This window comes from Mytilus trossulus, chromosome 8 (assembly GCF_036588685.1).
Source record: "Mytilus trossulus isolate FHL-02 chromosome 8, PNRI_Mtr1.1.1.hap1, whole genome shotgun sequence".
NCBI lineage: Eukaryota > Metazoa > Mollusca > Bivalvia > Mytilida > Mytilidae > Mytilus > Mytilus trossulus.
Window position 1 is genome coordinate 12082866 of NC_086380.1, and position 20553 is coordinate 12103418.

Consider the following 20553-nt stretch of genomic DNA (forward strand, 5'->3'; position numbering starts at 1 on the left):
TTTTTCTTTTACAAATTGTGACTAAGATGGAGACCTGTCTCATCGACACTCATACCATATCTTCCTACATATCTATGTTTCGAATAGGGGATGAGAGGATGCAGAAAACAGATTTAGATTAGAAATAATCACTTACTACTACTGTACAGAATTAAACCCACATAAGCATAAATTTTAGCACTTCAACTGATATTAGCGAGGGTCATAGATGAATACATACATGTTCACTGTTTTATATTTTTTATAAATACGTCTTATTAAATGTAACAAACAAAACTTTATTCTAGGGTACATATTTGTTTTTTCAATTAAAAGTATCACTTAAAAATCACGTGTTACATGGATGACCTAAAAACGATATGTAAAGGTCTCTTTCGTAATAAAATACTATCACAGCTTTTTAATCAACAAACCATTATAACCAACCACCCGTCAAACACATAAAACAGGTAACTGTGTATAATCAGTCACTTGATCGCAATTTTTAATAATATGTCATGCGCAGGTTGTTATTTCCGTCTCATGACAAATAATCAAGAAATAAATATAGAACACAACAGGAAACTATTTGTAATGAATATAAAACAAATGATAAAGGTTAGTTTGAATTTTGTTTTTGATTTCCATCTATATATGTTCAACTTATATTATCGAGGGTCACAAATGAATACATACTTAGTACATATTCAAGGTAAAAATCACGAAGTTTAGCTAAGGCAAATTTGAGATATTGGTGTAATAAATTGAAAGATATAAGAAGATGTTGTATAAGTGCAAATGAGACGACACTCTATATAAGTCACAATTTGTAAAGTAAATCTGTATAGGTCAGAGTACGTCTTCAACGTGAAGCCTTGGCTCACATCGAACAGAAAGCTTTAAAAAGGCCCGAACAAGTCTAGTGTTTGAAAGGTCTAACATAACAGTTAGGTCGTTCAAAACTTTCATTTGTTGTGTTAGACCATTCAAACAGAAAAGCAAACGGTGTAATCTTTATATAAAACGAAATACCAGAAACACTCATGAACCACAACAACAAACGAATACCAATGAACATTAGGTTTACATCATCAGAAAAAGGTTTGCTATCGTTGTATATTGATTAGACAGCAGATGAATATAGACATGACTAAATTGGTTATTCAAGCGTCCATATTCAGGTATCAATACAAAAATGTTTAACATTGCTCAAATGATTTCCTCAAACACATTTTTTATAAAAATGTTTTATATGTCGTTTGTAAGTGTGGTTCTTAAGTTTTTATCGTTGGGTTTCTTGTTTTCCTTTTTGAATTGTCGGGGCCCTTCATAGCTTGCTGTTCCTTGTTAGCCGAGGCTCCGAGCTGAAAGTCTGTCTTTTGACAACATCTTCTTTTATCTTATTAATGGAAGTAATGTGTATAAGAAAAGCAGATACAATCACCAATGCCATTTTGAAATGATTTTTAACTTCAAAAATATTAAATTCCCTACGCTTTTTTACTATTATCAGTTTATGGACCTTGATTCAATTGTTATCATGTACAAAAAGCAATGTATTTTTCTTTCATACTAATTTTGTGTTCAGTAAAGGTCGTAAATTGATTTCCGTTGTCATAGTTTGGCATGTTTTTCAAACTTCAAATTTCATAATACATAACAGGTGTATAAATAATAAAATTAAATTGAAATTGCTACTTCCTCTTCAAAGTTGTCGTTGTAAACGTTTGTTTTTCCGTTATATTTAAATTTATTTCAGGTTTAAATGCAAACAGGGATATAAAGAAACACCATGTTTCACCAGAATAGAAGCGCCAATGCAGACAGACGTGCAACACTTGTTTGTTTTGTGACTAATTTTTTCCCGAAACTAATGCAATGTTTTTTATCGTATTGTATCAAGCAAAACGGACTTACGAACAAGTACTGCAACAATACAAGAAATCCATCTTTATTAACGCCTACCGAATTACTTTTGATACAAGAGTTACCGTCCATTGAAAATTTTACTATACATCTATGTTATAAATTTATTACTTTGGAAGAACTGCTACCTAAACCATCAAATGGATGGGGAAAATTTCCAGATGAAAAGAGATTAGAAGTCGAAGATGATATAGAACGGATACGGCATGCAATAAATGAAATTATTACAACGAACGATGATGAATGTACAGAAAAATACTTTGTCAAATTTCTTTATAAATTAGGAAGGATTATTCAGCGAGTTCAGATTGCTTTGGGTAATACAACTCTTTATGTAATTTACAAATCTATCCTCATAAAGAATATTGATACTGAAGTGGTTCTCAGTGCATTCATCAAGGTTGACATTATAAGAGGTAAGACATATATAGATGTACATATATAAAACATTACAGAAATTGCAATTCATAGATCCAATAAATTTCTGTTATTTTGTACTTATTTTTAGAAATTGAATTTCACAACAAATAGTGGATAGAATAACACAACGAAATCCGGACATTATAACATTTAATATTACTCAAACTTGATTTTAGGCCAAAATAGCAAGAGACATAGATTTATACTGTCACATACTTAATATGATTAGATAACTTTCTTCCACTGTTTGGTATATCAAATAAGTTTATTCATACATTAGAAGTACATTCAGTAGTTTTCCTATCATTTAGTGTATCAAGATCGTAACCAGTTTTATTGATTTATTCTGAACAATCAGGTGAACTACATTCTCGGAAAAAGGATATAAGTTGGCAATTTTTTAAAACGTTGCTCATATTGTTACATAACAAACTGTTGGAAAAGATTAATCACAAAATCTAGTACGTCCAATTTGCCCATGACCGTGACCTCAATTTCAAGGTCATAAACTAAGGATATCAAATCGAAAGACACAAGGTCTGTTATATGCATGGTTAATGAGTTATTCTAAATTTAAAAGGGGAGAAAACCATTTACAGTCATCGTATCCTCACAATCAAAATGTAAGTGTAACGAAATGTCGCAATGAACAATTTAGTAAAATAAAGGTGTCGCTATCTCATGTATCTTTTACGGTTTTTAAAAATTCGGGAAAATTCGTCAAAATCAAAATTTAGAATATGACCTTGACCTAATTTTTATTTTATTGGACAAAGGACCTCATATCTAAAGACCCTAAACCTATATAACTGATGGTTTACCAGTTAGAAACGCATTTCACTTGAACCAAATACATAAGGGGAATAACATTTATATGGAGTCTCCAGATAGCTTTGATCAAAATTAAAATCTTCAGGATTAGGTTGGCTATTTGGACTTAAGCTATATATACGGTTGTTAGCAGCCAGAAGGTTCAATTTTTGTAAAAATAAGCTTATAAACATTGATGGTAAATTTTCTGTTTGTTTTGTTCACGCGTCATCGAAGTAGTTGAATTAGATGCGACTTTAATGCAAGTGAGATGTGTAGCTAGCTATAGGGTCAAGGTCGGTTCATCATTTTCGACATGAGAAAATGCCTGTGCCAAATCAGAAATATGACAGTTGTATCCATGCGTTTGATATGTTTAAAGTTTTGAGGTTTTGACTTTGCCATTTAATTGAAGATTACACATTGAATTTTTCGAAAAACTAAGGATGTTCTTATCCAAGGAATAGATAACCTAAGCCGTATTAAATACAACTTTTTTAAACGTTGCTCAATGCTCTTCAGCTTTGTACTTGTTTGACTTCATAAGAACTTTGTTGATATGAGCGTCACTGATGAGTCTCATGAAGACGAAACGAGCGTCTGGCGTACTTAATTATAATCCTAATACCTTTGATAACTATTAACATCACTGGGTCGATGCCACTGCTTGTGGACGTTACGTCTTCGAGGGTATCACCAGCCTAGTAGTCAGCACTTCGGTATTGACATGAATATCAATTATGTGGTCATTTGTGTAAATTCCCTATTTTCACAACTTAAAATTTTTCGAAAACTAAGGACTTTCTTATCCCAGGAATAGATAACATAAGCCGTATTCGGCACAACTTTTTTGAAATTTAGATCCTAAATGCTCTTAAACTTTTACTTGTTTATCGTTTTAAAACTTTTTTAATATGCACGTCACTGATGTGTATAATAAAGACGAAATGCGCGTCTGGCGTCCTAAATTGCAAATCTTGTACCTTTGATAAATACTTACACCACTGGGTCGATGCCACTGCTGGTGGACGTTTCGTCTCCAAGAGTATCACCAGCCCTAGTAGTCAGCACTTCGGTGTTGACATGAATATCAATTTGGTGGTGATTTTTTTTTATAAATTTCCTGTTTACAAAACCTGGAATTTTTTGAAAAGGTGAAAGGTTGAATAACGCATTCATTTCGCGTGTTCAACAATGTAACGGAAAAAAATGTGAACTTTGAGAGTGTAGGTAAATTATTTGATTGACTGATTCGATTCACAATAAATATTCTTATATAGGTAAAAACGATGAATAACCATAATCTATAATATGGAATTTAACAGACCTAGAAAAATTCAATCGCATGGGTCTGGCTTCTACTAAAACTATATTTATGTTTATATCGCTTATATGGTAATTCGGAAGTATTAGGAGGTCAACACGACAGTTAATTAGATGGTCTAGACTAAAACAAACACGAAACGAAGCTCCATATTACAAATTTTGGAAATGCTATTAATATGCAAAGTTTTTCGACTCAACGATGAAATAAGGAACTGTTGGACTGAAAATGTCACCAATTTACGTGTTCGTGTCATAACCATGATCTCAAAAAGGACGTTGACCAATCGTGTTGTCATTTTGTATGGAGGAATATACTTAAAATTGAGAATAGAAATCGGGAATGTGTCAAAGAGAAAACAGCAGTAGAAAACAGTCGAAAGCCACCATAGGATCTTCAATACAGCAAAAGAATCCGCACCCTGAGCCGTGCTTAAGTTGGCCCCTAAACAAAAATATGTACCAGTTCAGTAATAATGGACATCATACTACACTCCGAAATATATAATTGAACAAAAAATCATACAAGACTAACAAAGGCCAGAGGCATCTTAATAGGGACAGCCGCAAATAAAATAAGGACAAGCGAAAAAAAAAAAATACTTCGTCAAATCATCCCGAAGTTACGCCACCAATTTGTTTCAATCATATAGTGATTACGGGCTTTGAATAAATCCCTTTCAAACCTATAAAATTATTCACAAAGCATCATTACGATCAGTATATGTCAGTTGTATTTTAAAAGATAAATGTAACTGCCAGCTATTGAACATAGCTATTGAACATCATTTTACATACTTTTAAACATTTGGTCAATATTAAAGATTTTAATTTCATCATGCATATGTATTAGGCACACTCCCTCCTGTTAGGGGTCTAGTATTATACAATCACGAAATACACGAGAAGAACATAACCCGTGTCATGCCAACAACTGTTTTTTTTAGAATAAATGTGTTTAATTTCGATGCAAAGACCAAATAAGTGAATCAATATTAAAGCCACAATATGCAATCTTTATTGATCTGACAGCAGTATCGTTCCCTTCTTAATAAGTCTGTTTAAAGGTTTTGTTAGGTTGTGAGGTGAATACTGACAATTTTGTGCTTTTAAAGAATATTACCATAAAAGATTGGATATGAAATATCTGAACCTAAAGATGTCTGATGTTGAGTATTATTTAAGAATTGTTCCTTATACAGATGATAAAATTTAGTAAAACGTTTTGACTAGTGTAATAATTTTTCAGTACTACATAATTTTATCTCGCTAAAATTTAATACGCTGTAACATACAAGAGCAAATCGTACAAGTTGAGATATACGAACACCATAAGATGGTGACAGGGGAACATCACCATCTAAAAATGGATAATTAACGATAGGAAATGAAAAATCATATCTTTTATCATATTTTTTTGTATTAAGCTATCCTTTAATGATATAGATATCAAGATCAAGGAAAGGAAAGGGCAGTGGTCATTGTAAATATTAGCTTTATTTAAAGTAATTTAAACAGGATAAATTTCTTTAGTATACATCCTGAAGTCGTCATTATTGAGAGCCAATACATCATTCAACTGTCTAAAAGTTTTGTTAAATTTTTGTATCAAATGTTATTTCGATGGGTCTTTCCTGTTTTTTGTCATAAATTGTAACTTATAACAATACAAAAACAGGTCCGCAATTAGTGGTGCACAGTTAGTCTTCAAAGAGAACAAATATGTTATCAAGTAAAAATTCAAGCGCAGATATAGTATCAAAGCATGTGCAATTGACATATTTCTAATGTTTGTTTGTTGCTACTTAAAATGACCTATTGTTATCTGTTGTCAGGGGAAATCTTTTAAAAATGTCAAATATAATTCTTGTTAAATGTTTCGTGGAAGGACAGACAAAAAAAAAGGTCGAAGAAGAATTATCCTAGACAAAACACACACACAATTAAGTTTTTTTAAGTCATGCACTTAAAAAGTCTGTCGTCAAGTACTTTTCATAAAAAATTGTTATACGAGCACATTAAATACTTCAATAAGGTATTTCACTTCAGCTTTCAGTATAGTAGTTTAAACAAGAATTTAACAGCCGAATCGATATGATATTCTTAAAGGTTTTCTTTTATCTGTTTTCAAGACACAATATCCAAATCAAAAACATCTGAACATAGGTGTATTCAACATTCTATTTTTCGATGAAATTATTTTCTATTTTGGTGATTTGTCTCCAAAAAAGTGTCGCCGTGGGTTGAGACGAAAAATTATGTTCTTAAAATACTAAATTATTATATTTTCGGGGTGGATTTTTTTCGTTGGAATTTATCCTTTTCCAACAAAAGTATTCACACGAAATAGCACCTTCTGTAACAAACCATTTTAACTAAAATGTTGTTTCTTTGTCATTTTGTCCGTTTAATTTCTCAATCTCATTTAACTGAGCTTATCGCAAAGATATAAAGCATCAACAAACGGTGATTTGAAGGCGACTGTAATTAACTTTTTCTGCCTTTTGATTTATTTGTGAAATTGATGCATACCCATTTGTAGATTAATAAAGGTAACAGTAGTATACCGGTTTTCAAAGGTCATAAATCGATCATGAGAAACCAGATTTGGGTTAAAAACTTTTTACTTTTAGTACAAAAACACAAACTTAGGCGAAAACTTAACCAAAATCAATGCAAAAATGACAGTAGCTGTCATTTACTTTTGCATTGGTGCTAACTTACTATTTATAATGTATGTTCTTACAGTTTTGTGAATACAGCTACTTATTGTTTAAGTAATATGCACGTCTGATCTGTGTATCCATCTGATGAGTTAAAAAAAGTCAACAGTAGTAAACCGCTGTTCGGAAGTCGTTTAGCGACTTAGAGAAAACAAATCCTGGTTACAAATTAAATCTATGTTCAATTGATTCCTATAGTGTGTTCATATGTTCTATATGTGCTAGTCACCAGTCAGTAGTTTATTATTGAATGGTTGTCGGGTGAAATACATTTCACTCACTAAGCACTTATAATGTTGATTCAAGAGAAACTTCGCCAAAAAATCAAAAATAGATATTATGTTCATTCTGTATAAAAATGCTCAAATTAATAGATATTAAAGTTTCATTCCGCTAGATAAGCGATCACCATCGATTTTGAATTTAGAGTATCAATTCTCTTCGTTCCGCCATTTTGTCTTCTTTCCCGATTATTAAAAACGATATGTCTTTAAACCACAAAGAAACAAAAGTACAGTAACCGATGTAGTCGTAATTGCGTGTCGATATCTTGTCAATCGTACGGTTGTTTTATCCGACTAACTAACTTGATACGGAATTTTTTTTTTTTAAATTACCATGGTCTGTTGTTTTTAAACTGTTGATATTGGAATTAGGTGAAAAGTCAAAGTTGAAATCATAAATAAGTTTTAAATTGTTTTCGAAAATCTAATTTGTTCATAATTCCTAAAAGTAATAAACTTTTTTCAATTTTTTTTTATTATCTTCCCTCATCTGATCACCAGCATGGCTAAATGTATTACTTCCAAAGGTATTGTGAGGGGTGTGAGGTGACCCATCTAGGTATTCAAGTGATTTCCTGTCGGGCTTGCAAGTTCATGCATCGTTTCACTTCTGCAGGTATTGATCAGTGTACACGGCTGATAACTTATAACTTTCCATTTTGAACTATCAGATGTATAATATACAACTCTTTCTTACTTGTCATTACTAAACTTAAACGCTTGTGTATAAATGACATTTCTGGTGTAAAGAATATTATTCATAAAAATATAAATTATACCCAAAAAATAAGATTTGATAAAATTAAAAATTATTTAAATATTTTTTCCAAGGGTGAATTTGGGAAAATGTAATTTATACTCATTGTCAATAGTAAAGGACAGATTGGAACATACCAGAAATATTGATTTAAAAAAAGGTACGCACTTGCCGACGATTCGTTTATACGTCTGGATAGAAATTTACGGAACTATAGCGCAATTTAAAATATATAAAATTAAGAATGGAAATGGGGAATGTGTCAAAGAGACAACAACCCGACCAAATAAAAAAACAACAGCAGAAGGTCACCAACAGGTCTTCAATGTAGCGAGAAATTCCCGCACCCGGAGGCGTCCTTCAGCTGGCCCCAAAACAATTATATACTTGTTCAGTGATAATGAACGCATACTAATTTCCACATTGTACACAAGAAACTAAAATTAAAATAATACAAGTGTTGCGTCCATGCTATTAGCGTCAAGAATCTTTAGTCAACATTTTTTTCATTCTAGTGCAAATCACAATAGTTTATGATTACAATTAATAAGGAAATCAAAAACGATGTACATGTATTTATTCGTTGTTAGATTTGTTGTGGTACTCACGTATAAATCCAGTCCTTAAAAGATTAAACATCGATTAATAACAGTTTATTTATAAGTTATTGATTTTAGAAATGTTTTCATTCAATCAATTTAAGTAAAATGAATTCATTTTACGCAGTATAATTGATTTGGAGACGTGCTTCAAAAAAATGTTGCTCTGAAACAGATTTATGAGAAAGAACAACTGAAACCGACACTTCCGTTCTTAGCATAATAATAATTTGGTTGTCTGATACAATGTGTCTATGTTTCGATTCAACTGAGACGTATTTTTGATCATAAATCTTTAAATGCCAGACATTTCGACTGATCTATAAATTTACCGATTTTGACCTTTTCGATTTTGTTAGTTATCTCTGAAAAAAGAACATAAACTACTCTTTGATGTTGGATATAGCACTACAAAATAATGATTTTTTTGGCAAAAATACTGAACTCCATGGAAAATGCAAAAAAGAAAGTCCCCGATCTGATAGCAAAATCAAAAGCTCATACAAATCTAACGAATGGATATCAACTTTCATATCTCTGACTTGGAACAGGTATTTTCTTATGCAGACTGTGAAATGCATTAACAAACATGTGGTATGGGTTTTGCTCATGGTTGAAGGCCGTACGGTGACCTATAGTTGGTCTTTTGTGGATAGTTGTCTTATTGGCAATCATACCATATCTTCTTTTTTTATATGTGCATACTTGTTGGTTAACTTCGTTATGTTCTTGAATAAATAATACTTAAAAATAAACTGCTTTGTCAACGAATATTTTTTATCCTTATTTTTCAGATTCTAATATTCAGTATATAAAATCACAAGACCGGGAAAGATATAGTAAAATCAGTGCTGTGATAACAGAGTTTTTCCCAAAATTACTGCGAAATATATTACAATCAAAAGTTTCACCTTCGATGTTATATAATTTATGTATAAAACCAGGCGTTCATTGGAACAATTCAGAGAAATCACAGGTTAATACATTAAAATTTAATAACAATTACGAATCGCTAGATGCTTCGATGCTTTATAAGTTGTTTAGAACATTTACATGCGTAGACGAACCTACCCAAGGATGGGGAAGTTTACCTACCAATTACGATCTAAGTATTTCGGACGATATAGAGCGAATACGCATCCTGAGAAATAAGTCCGCACATAGATGTGACACTCGCATCGATCAGACAGAGTTTGAAAACCAATTTTTACAGTTTCATGATATAACACGACGAATTTCTATTGATCATGAAAAAGAGTTAACTGCAATAGCCCAAGGAAGTTTAGACCCCAAGAGGCAGATTGAGTTAGAGAGAGCTCTGCATGAATTGGAGGATATTAAAGGTATGCATACTATTTGTTAACTTTGGCTCAAGCTGTAATACCACCATTGATTTTCTCCATAATCATGTTGTATTGTATATTAGAAAGGAGCAATATCTGGAAGTTAACCAACCAAATGTTCACCCTTTTTTTTCCTGTTGTAAGCTTTATCAACCACGTAACCCCAAGTTTCCATAATGTTCTATTGAAACACCTAATAAAATGAATGGTGTTTTGAAATACCCAAGATATATTTCTTTGTCACAGATTTATTTTTACTACAATGAAATACATTAGTACAGTCAAGTTCAAGGGAATATATTTTTCAAATTTGTTTATGCAACCAGATGTGACGTAAATTTTGACGTCATACGAACAGTTGGTCGAACAAATGATTGTCGGACGTATGATTGTTGGATTTTTTGGATTGTCAACAATTGGACATAGACACATCTTGTTTACATAAAAGGTTAATATAATATTGAAACTAATAATGACTGTATATAGAGTGGCAAAGTAAAGCAAACGCGTTCGGAAGCAGGTCCTATGCTTATTGATTGCACCTTTCCTAAGTTAGAAATCTGATCTTCAGTAGTTGTCATTTGTTTATGTGGTTCATAAGTGTTTCTCGTTTCTCGTTTTTTATATAGAATTGACCGTTGGTTTTCACATTTGAATGGTTTTACACTAGTAATTTTTTGGGGCCCTTTGTAGCTTGTTGTTCGTTGTGAGCCAAGGCTTCGTGTTGGAAACCGTATATTGACCTCTAATGGTTAGTTTAGTTTAAACATATTTATTTAGAGTGGATTGGGAAACAAGTTTTGCAACTTATATTAATCCCTTTCCACTTTGCGGGTGCGAGTGCTGCCTTGTAGCAGCATTGGCCTACTCTTTTTCGAAATCTACAAGGATGTCTTTAACGTGCAAGAGATATGGCCCTCTCTAAACACGGGTCAGCCATTTATCGTCCCCATCCGACGGACTATCATCGTTTCCTTAAGACCATACTCGCAAATGGTGTCAAGGGAGAGCCGAACATTATCTTATTCCTGATTCAGCAATATTATGTTAAAATATGACAATGGTTTAAAACTTTAATTTTGTTAGAGTGATATAGAAATGAAGATCAAACTAATTTGCATTTTAAGTGATATTGTGATGAAATAAAATACAAATACATTTATTTATCTTATTCAGCAATATTATGTTGTACCGAAAAGACAACTCAACATCCAAGTCACGGTTTACTTTTATAAATTGTGACTTGGATGTTGAGTTGTCTTTTCGGTACTCATATCACATCACCTTTATATCTACTTATGAGTCTTCAAAAGGTGTCAGATTTATTAAACCTAACTGAATGTTTTGTCTTTGGATTATCAATATTGAGATAATATAACATACTCACCATTGCCATTATATTTTTACATAATATTGCTGAATCAGAAATAAGATAAATAAATGTATTTGTATTTGATTTCATCACAATATTACTTAAAATGCAAATTAGTTTGACCTTCATTTTTAGATCACTCTAACAAAATTAAAGTTTTAAACCATTGTCATATTTTAACATAATATTGCTGAATCAGGAATAAGATAAATAAATGTATTTGTATTTGATTTCATCACAATATTACTCAAAACGCAAGTTAGTTTGACCTCCATTTTTAGATCACTTTGACAAAATTAAAGTTTTAAATCCAATCCTATTTTATATACCAACCCCTTATATCATACACTCATAAAACATGTTGAAATAGTTAATAAATTGGACCATGCAATACTTTATAAAGGTGGACATAAAACCTTTTAGAGTCAGACATTGCATGCTTAGTATAACGCCAAAGTTCAATCTTGTAAACTAATGAACACATAACTACTGTTTCCATTTTTCTTTGTTTCTCTCCTAAGTTCCTCGTTCACCTTAATATTAAGTTACTGAGTATCTGCATACGGACTTATATGTATTTAGATAATGCCACGCTGAAACATATGTTAAAAGGCGCCTTTTGTAGATTTCGAAATAAAAATTCGCAACAGAATGTTAACCCTATTGATGCCAAATTAAAAAAAGAAATCCGCGTTCCTCTATCCACCAAGTGTTATTAAACCTCTCATTATCTTAAAAACTTGGAAGACTGCTTTAAGCATACACATTGACTAATACAACGAGATAAAAAGTATTGAAAATGTAGTTTTAGTAGACCATCGCACTACAGCGTTACCACCATCGCAATTCGGGGTATCTATCAACAAGATAGCGCCACAATGCTACCATCGCACTTCAGCGTGATCAACAAACGCAGTTCAGCGTCAAACCATCGCACCTCAGCGCGACCATCGCGGTTTGGAGTACCACCGCGGTCCAGAGTCCTACATATATATGTTATATACAATGTTTTGAGTAATATTAGATTACAGAATTTTATTTAATCCTTAATCAAATTTCTAACTTAAACCTAAATGGATTTCTGTTTTGTCATAAACAAAACACCGTTTCCATTACCGGACAGCGTCTCAATTTATTTTGTATACTTGATTGATTTGTAAGCTGTTCACATGTCTAACAATGGCAATGTCGGTTTGTTAAAATCTGACAATTCTTGATACTAAACCATATGAACGTGCATACAAATTGTAATTACAAATTTAAATGTTATAGATATAGGAAGATGTGGTGTGAATGCCAATGAGACAACTCTTCATCCAAATAAAAATCTAAACCATTATAGGTTAATGTACGGCCTTCAATACGGAGCCTGCATGAATGACTGTATGAACAAAAAAGTTGAAACATAATAACACAGGGATTTAAATTTCGGTTCAGTTTTGTCTCCTATTAACTAAACATAAAATCTTCAATTTATTTAGAGCGATTTGAAAAGGATTATGTGCGGTATTATTGGGGAAATAAATTTGAGATGAAGATTAAAGATGTTAGGCAGAGGATAAAGACAGGAAAGGTTCTACTAGGTAATTATATTTTCCCAACATCTATTGTTTGTATCAGTTGTATTTTAATATTATGCATTTAAGTTATCAAATCTAAACTTACGTTTAGTTACACTAGAATGAACCCCCAATTATTAACTGAAGGATAAACACTGGGTCATACCTTAACGTTACTCGTCCATGAGTAGAACAATTGTCACTGTAGACAGTTTGCTTTATGAGATGAATAAATACGCAAGCACGTCTAGTCAGTATAAAAAGCGTTAAAGCAAATGCATTCTGTTAGATGGGTGTTACTCTTTCTCTACTATTTATTTTGCAAAACTTCTTTGGTGGGTTGGAGATGGCTTGTTATAAGTCAAAATTTATAATTGTGTTTGCCATAACGTCATTTGCACTAGTAGTAAAAATGTCCTTTCCATCGACCTATCTAACATAAGGTCAATTTGTTATCGTTCTGAAGGGGCATGCCATCTTTACTACAAGTCGTGATAAATCAATCGTGTACGACAGTGCAAACTCGTGTTCTGACTGAGGCATGTTATTGCTTACTATGCTATATGGGTTTTTACTCACTGTTGAAGGTTATATGGTGACCCATAGTAAACGCCTTTAACATTTGGTCTCGGATGGACAGTTGTCTCATCCTCAAGTTTACCACAGCTTCTTATTTTCATATACAGTTTAGTTAAATTGTCGATTGAGTTCAAACATTAAGTATATTAGGAGCTAACAATGTATTCCTAAATCGTAAAAGAAATATCAAATATATATGAAAGCACATCCCAATGAATACAAGAAAACGTTGCAAACGTTGGTTAATAATAATTTGTAGTTTTAGTACTTCCATTGTGTTTTCTTTGTGATTTCGAATGATCGCTTTCTGTCTGTGTTACTTGTCCTGCTTCCATGATTTGTATCTCTTTATGTATACTTCTTCGAAGTTCTCGTAAAAGCCAATTTATCGTACCATGCTCCCGATGGAAATGTTTTCTAGTTTCTCCGGGAAGTTGGTTGATAATTATTTGGGACTTATAAATTACTTTACGAGTCCTATGTCTGCCCAAGTGATTCAAGATCTCTAACTAAAGTCTCCATTTTGTCGTAAAAATTTTCAGGCTTATAAGGTCATTTCTGGGTGGTGTAATATCAAGCAGTTCTTGTATGTGTGCTTGCGTTATTTTATGCGTCGGTCCACATCTCTCTATCAGAACATTTATGGCTTCGGCATATTAACCCTCTTGATGCCAGATTTTAAAAAATCAACGTTTTGACGTTGCAAATTAACAATAACAATTTGACGTCGCCAGTGCCGAATTCTCTTGACGTCGTCTTTTTTGGCGTTATTTATTTCATGTTGGTCTATAAAGAAGTTTCTATTCTACGCGAACGGCATTCGCAAGGGTTGTGACCTGGTCTATATTTCTAAAGCATTTTTCAACACAGTCTGACGAATGTGTCGGAAACGCGGTCAATAAAGTGTTTTTTATTATATTATTCTGATAAATTACGATGCCAAAAAAGGGGTGGGCCGTTCTTGTTCAATTATCTTGTCTTTCCAACTCTTTCTTAAGTTTTAAATCTTCAGCACCGATATCATTTGTTTGCAAAGATCTGAAAACATAAAAACCAACGTCGTTGTTTGCCGCTGGAAGACGTTTTTTTTGAGAGAAAGAAAATTAAATTTTAATACTTTGCCATAATTATTACGCCATGATGACGTCATGGGTATGAAGTCATTGCTTAAAAATATACTTAGATGACCGATGGTCAACAATATTATAAGGCTTTAATCATTTACTGTAGTATAGGTTGCAAAAGTTTGATTTATAGCATATACTATTGTTGAAACGACATATATGTCGTCTTGGCATCAAACCCCCAAACGACGTATATGTCGCTTTGGCCTCAACACCGAAACGACATATATGTCGCTTTGGCATCAACACTGAAAGGACATATATGTCGCTTTGGCCTCAACACCGAAACGACATATATGTCGCTTTGGCATCAACACTGAAAGGACATATATGTCGCTTTGGCATCAAGAGGGTTAGTTAGAGAAAATCCGGGAATTGCCTGAGAGGATTCGTTTTCTAATTGGGCCTTCAAATATTTAAACTCTTAAATATCTGTCAATGTTGGTATGTAATAAACTGCTGATCGTGAGATGCCCAAGGTTTGGCAATTCTAATATATTGCCATGGAATTAAGGCAATAATAAATTTTGCATACGGTGGTTGTTAGAAATAGCGAACGGGATAGCATAGCTTGACGTAGGAATTCATGTGACAATTTGACTTGTTTCTGTAAACATTGCAGGGGAACTAGTGGAGATAACCGGGGGACTGTCTACATTTTAAACTTGATAAGATGAATGAGATATTTGTTTGGAAATATGTTGTTATTTTATCTATAAATATACTAAAATGTCTCAGGTCAGTATCAAAGTTGTAGTATACTCATCTGTGTCTACAACTTCAGTCTCTGAATCCTCTGTATCCGAAACATTCACAATTGGTTCATTCAGTGTATCGAGTACCTTCTTCTTCTGTTGTAAGTTTTCGTATGTGACTAACAGCTCCTTTCTGTTGAATTCAGAACTTTCTTTTTTGCTTCGACAAATTTTCGTAAAAGTCCGGTAACGGCACTACAATTACCCATTCTTATCAATTTCAACTGGGGGTAACTCCATGATCCTCCATTGGTCGCGGCACAATAAACAACAACTTAACAGTTTAACGTTTTCTTGTTAACAACTTAAGATAAGCTGACGTCGGCATTGGATACAAAGCTAAATTCATACGTTGCAGGTCCTGCGTATTTCTCGACAAAGAAAAAAAAAGAGGGAACATGTTTATGTTTAGAGATGAATTATTGTACAAGGTCAGGAACACTTAATCAGATAAAGAATATAATCAAACGAACCATATTTACTGAGGAACGGTAATGCAGAATACTCCGCATTTTTATCTGATATAACTATTCCATAGGTATGTCACATATGAATATAAATTAAATAGATCCCAAACAAGACGTTTATAAATATTCAATATCAACTTCACAATTAATATACGATGGACTTGAAGTATACATATAGAATAACCATGATACATTGTATCGAAATATCAATGTTATTTGTACAAGGCTTAGAAACACGTAGAAAGCGAGGCTGTGTCGATCATTTCTACCTGTTTCGAGCCGAGTACAAATAACAGATTGATATTTCGAGACAATGTATGGTTATTCTTTATATAATGCAACTCTTATAACTGTTCAAAATAAAGTATTTCGGGTAAAAACCGTCATCTGTTTAATTGTGAGCGGACAACGTAAAATTGCCGCGAACCTGCATGTTTTATTGACGTCATAAATAAAACTCCACGGAAACGAATTGTCAACGTCATAAACAAGGTGAAATATCCTGGTGTGTTGATAAGTCGTTATCCTAAGTCTATTTTTTCTTATTTTTTCTGTAGACTTAGCTTTCATTTTTTTATAACCATGCATTGTCAAGCTTGGTAACACATAATTGTTTGTCAGTAGCTAAATGTACGATGCTCTCCCATACTGAACCTTCTGACCTTGTTTGTTTACATTAAAATTTAAATGGCGTCAAAATCACGTGATGTCAATTCGTTCTTCCCAATCAAATTGCTCTACTGTCAATTAGTGGATTTTTCAGTCTACGGCAATTACGTTATTTCTTTGTGGGATATTGCTTCAAAATAGTTTGCAATAATTTTGGGTTTTATTCAACAGGAAGCCTAATTTTTGGCCTTCCCTTTTGACATCAATGGAATTTTGTATGAATATTTACCTACAGTCATGATGGTCAGAATAGCGATCTTTTTATAATGAATAAAGAGAAAATTTTATGAAAAATAAATGTAAATAACCTATATAAAATATAAAATTAAAGTATATTAATTTTGCCTATACACAAAAGACAACTATTTTATAATGCAATTATTCTACCATATCATGCATATGTAGACTATTGTAGTGCAGTTTGGGAAAATTTATTACAAAAAGATTCAAATAGAATCATAAAACTTCAAAAAAGAGTATATTTATACTTAAATGTGATTTTTCTGTTCCATTTAATCTAATGTTTACATCTCAAAAATGGCTACATTTCACAAAAAGAATAAAGTACCAAAAATCAATTCTTATTTATAAAATTGTAAACGGACAAACACCTGAATAATTAGTAATGCTAAATAGTAATGATATGCAACACCATATATTACGATCTGTCTCTAATAATAATCTATTTGTTCCAAGATCGAATACTTTTATAGGAAATATTTATTTTTTCTGCAACAAAATGTCATACAAAAGTACGGAATAATTGACCAATCAAATTCAAAAACTGTCTCAATGTGGAATTATTCAAGAAACATTGTTATTATCATTTTCTTGAAAATTATATGCAAGTCGAATAATTTGTTTTCTTTCTATTGTTGTAAGGATATGAAAATTCAATCAAACTTTATCAGTTATTGCCATTTATTGCCATTTGTATGTTTGAATGATTGAATTGTGTATATACTAGTAATTTATGCATTGTCAATTTTTTACATTTGAAAATGCCTGTGTCAAGTCAGAAATATTACAGTTGTTGTCTATTCGTCCATTTGATTTTGCCATTTGATTAGGACTTTACAATTGAATTTTCCTCCGAGTTAAATATTTTTGTGATTTTGTGATTTTACTTTATTTTTTGAATATATTGTATTTTAATGTGTGAACGTACGAATGTTAAGTGTGAACACGTATTTTGTTTAAGAGCCTCAATCTAAAACATAAATGTACTATAAAATAAACGGAAAATAAAACACAAAAAGACTGCTGACTTGGGACAGACACATGCATACAGAATATTGCGGGGTTAAACATGTAAGCGGGATCCTAACCCTTTCCCCAACCTGTGGTGTGAAAATCACTTGAAAATGCTTTACTCATTAAATGGATACATTTATACATCCAATAAAACACAGAGTGGACGTGGCTGGGTCCTCGCGTATATCCGAACTTCAACAAGACACTGCATACAGATCTTATAGTACTCGCAGTTACTGACAGCCACTAAAATATCATAAAAAAAATCATGCATGTAAGATAAAAGTATCAAATAGTACACATCCAATATCAAATGGATTAAGTATAAAGACGTCAAAAACAGTCAGAGAAAAACACGACTTTGTGCAATGCCAAGATACGGGTGTTGACAGAATGTAGATCCATGAATGTGTATATTTATATTAAATATAAATAGAAAGTTTGCTTTTAAATAACTGATTTAGAAAATTCAATAATTATACCAAAAAAACCCCCGATATTTAGTAATCTAGTCGCAGTACTGAATTGGTAATCTTTTATAATTAATTCATTTAAGGGATCGATAACTTTACCAAGATCATTTCTAAATTTCCGGGCAAAGTAAGCAACATTTCCGTAGAAATAAGGATGTGCTATCCCGTTTGGAATAAGATTTTTACAGGTACAACCTAACTTCAAAACCAAATCCCTATATCTATTGAAAAATGAAGTAAAAGTTTTACCATCGGGATTGTGTTTCGATTATTTGAAATTTGATTGCATTCCACTAATGTAGATATATAATAGATCGAATTGTACGTCACCATGTACAAATTTGCACGACGTAGCTACTCTGCCACAGCAATACAATGCAATCCGTCTTGCAAAAAAGTATTTTATTGGCAATAATGACGCTCAATGATTTGAGCAAAACAATTTAAGTGAATTTTATATCAGTGAAAACATATTAATTACATTGATTATTAAAACAATTTAACGAAATCCAATTTTTCAGTTCAGTTAATAAACTGCATCTATATTTTAGGAGAGTTGAATTTCGATCTCTATAGAACAGTATTGACAAATTTGGGAGGCTTCCACAGTTGTTGTCCACCTTTAAACTATTTATATAATCAGATCATTTATTTTCTAAAACAGAACACTGAAGAAGGAAATGAATTTCATCTTCAAATTTAGTGTTGCACAATTCATATATATAGCTGACTTATTAAAACCCTAAAACCAAATTTCTAAAATCCTTGTCAAGTAGTTCCCGAGAAAAGAAGACAAAATTTTCAACTTAGATATCATTTGTACAATTATAATGCAAGTGTTTGGTATACAGGAAGTTGTTAAGTGGAGTATCTGGAAACGCATCACACGGTATAACTTACTTATATTGACCCTTAAACCAATTTCATAAATCCTTGTCAAGTAGTTCCTGAGTAAAATGTGACGAAAATATTCATGGACTGTCGGACTGACGGATGGACGGATAGACAAGTTATATCAGTATAACCCCACTTTTTTTTTTTTTTTTTTTTTAAAGTGGGGTATAATTTCTACAAAAGAAAAGGATATATGATGTATTTATATTTTTATATAATAGTAAACATGTCAAAAGTAAAATCACAAAAATACTGAACTCAGAGGAAAATCAATACGGAAAGTCCATAATCACATGGCAAAATCAAATAACAAAACGCATAAAAAACGAATAGACAAGAACTGTCACATTCCTAAAATGGTACAGGCATTTTCAAATGTAGAAAATGGTGGATTAAACCTGGTTCTATAGCGCTAACCCTCTCTCTTTAATAACAGGCTCATCAAATTCCGTTATATTTACATGATGCGTTAATATGATGTTTTAAATAAACATTCACAATTAATAAAACAGTCAAAATATGGGTACATCAGTCATCATCGCATAAGAATTTTAAAAGGGACAATTTAACAAAACATGAAAACATCTATCTACGAACACATTGATTGACTTGAGTGTCTGACGTCATAAAATTTGTATACGTCACATACATTTGTCGTTCAATGTGCATACAAACAGTTTTAAAATTTATATAGGCAATGTAAGCATACAGAGGAAAACAATGAAAAGTATGTAAGAACAAATTACAGAAATAGACCGGGATTTAAACTAGTCCAAAAGTTATATGTAAAATTTATGAAAATCCAAAAATAGTTAATTCCACTACGCGATTGAATGATTTTGACGGTTGTGGTTCAACGTTTATACAAATTCATAATAGAAATATATCATAATGACATATAATAGACCAAAATAATACTGACGGGATCTTTTAAAGTACAGAGTCACGTAATGAGAACAAAAGAAATACAAAGAGAACACAAATACATCTATCTACGAACACATGGATTGACTTGAGTGTCTGACGTCATAAAATTTGTATACGTCACATAAATTTTGTCGTTCAATGTGCATACAAACAGTTTTAAAATTTACATAGGCAATGTAAGCATACAGAGTTAAAAAATCAAAAGTATGTAAGAACCAATTACAGAAATAGACCGAGATTTAAACTAGTCCAAAAGTTATAGGTAGAATTTATTAGAATCCAAAAATAGTTAATTCCACTACGCGATAAAGAGGGA

At 32.1% G+C, this 20553-nt stretch overlaps 1 protein-coding gene across 1 annotated transcript in view; it reads left to right on the forward strand.

The window, feature by feature from the left end:
• Positions 1-508: 508 nt before the first annotated feature.
• LOC134727340 (uncharacterized) overlaps positions 509-20553 on the forward strand; it is a 38552-nt gene continuing 18507 nt past the window's right edge. Inside the window, exons 1-4 of the mRNA XM_063591718.1 lie at positions 509-597; positions 1739-2321; positions 9616-10164; positions 13018-13119. Coding sequence (XP_063447788.1) covers positions 1772-2321; positions 9616-10164; positions 13018-13119 — 1201 coding nt within the window. The 5' untranslated portion in view covers positions 509-597; positions 1739-1771. The remainder of the gene's footprint in view (positions 598-1738; positions 2322-9615; positions 10165-13017; positions 13120-20553) is intronic.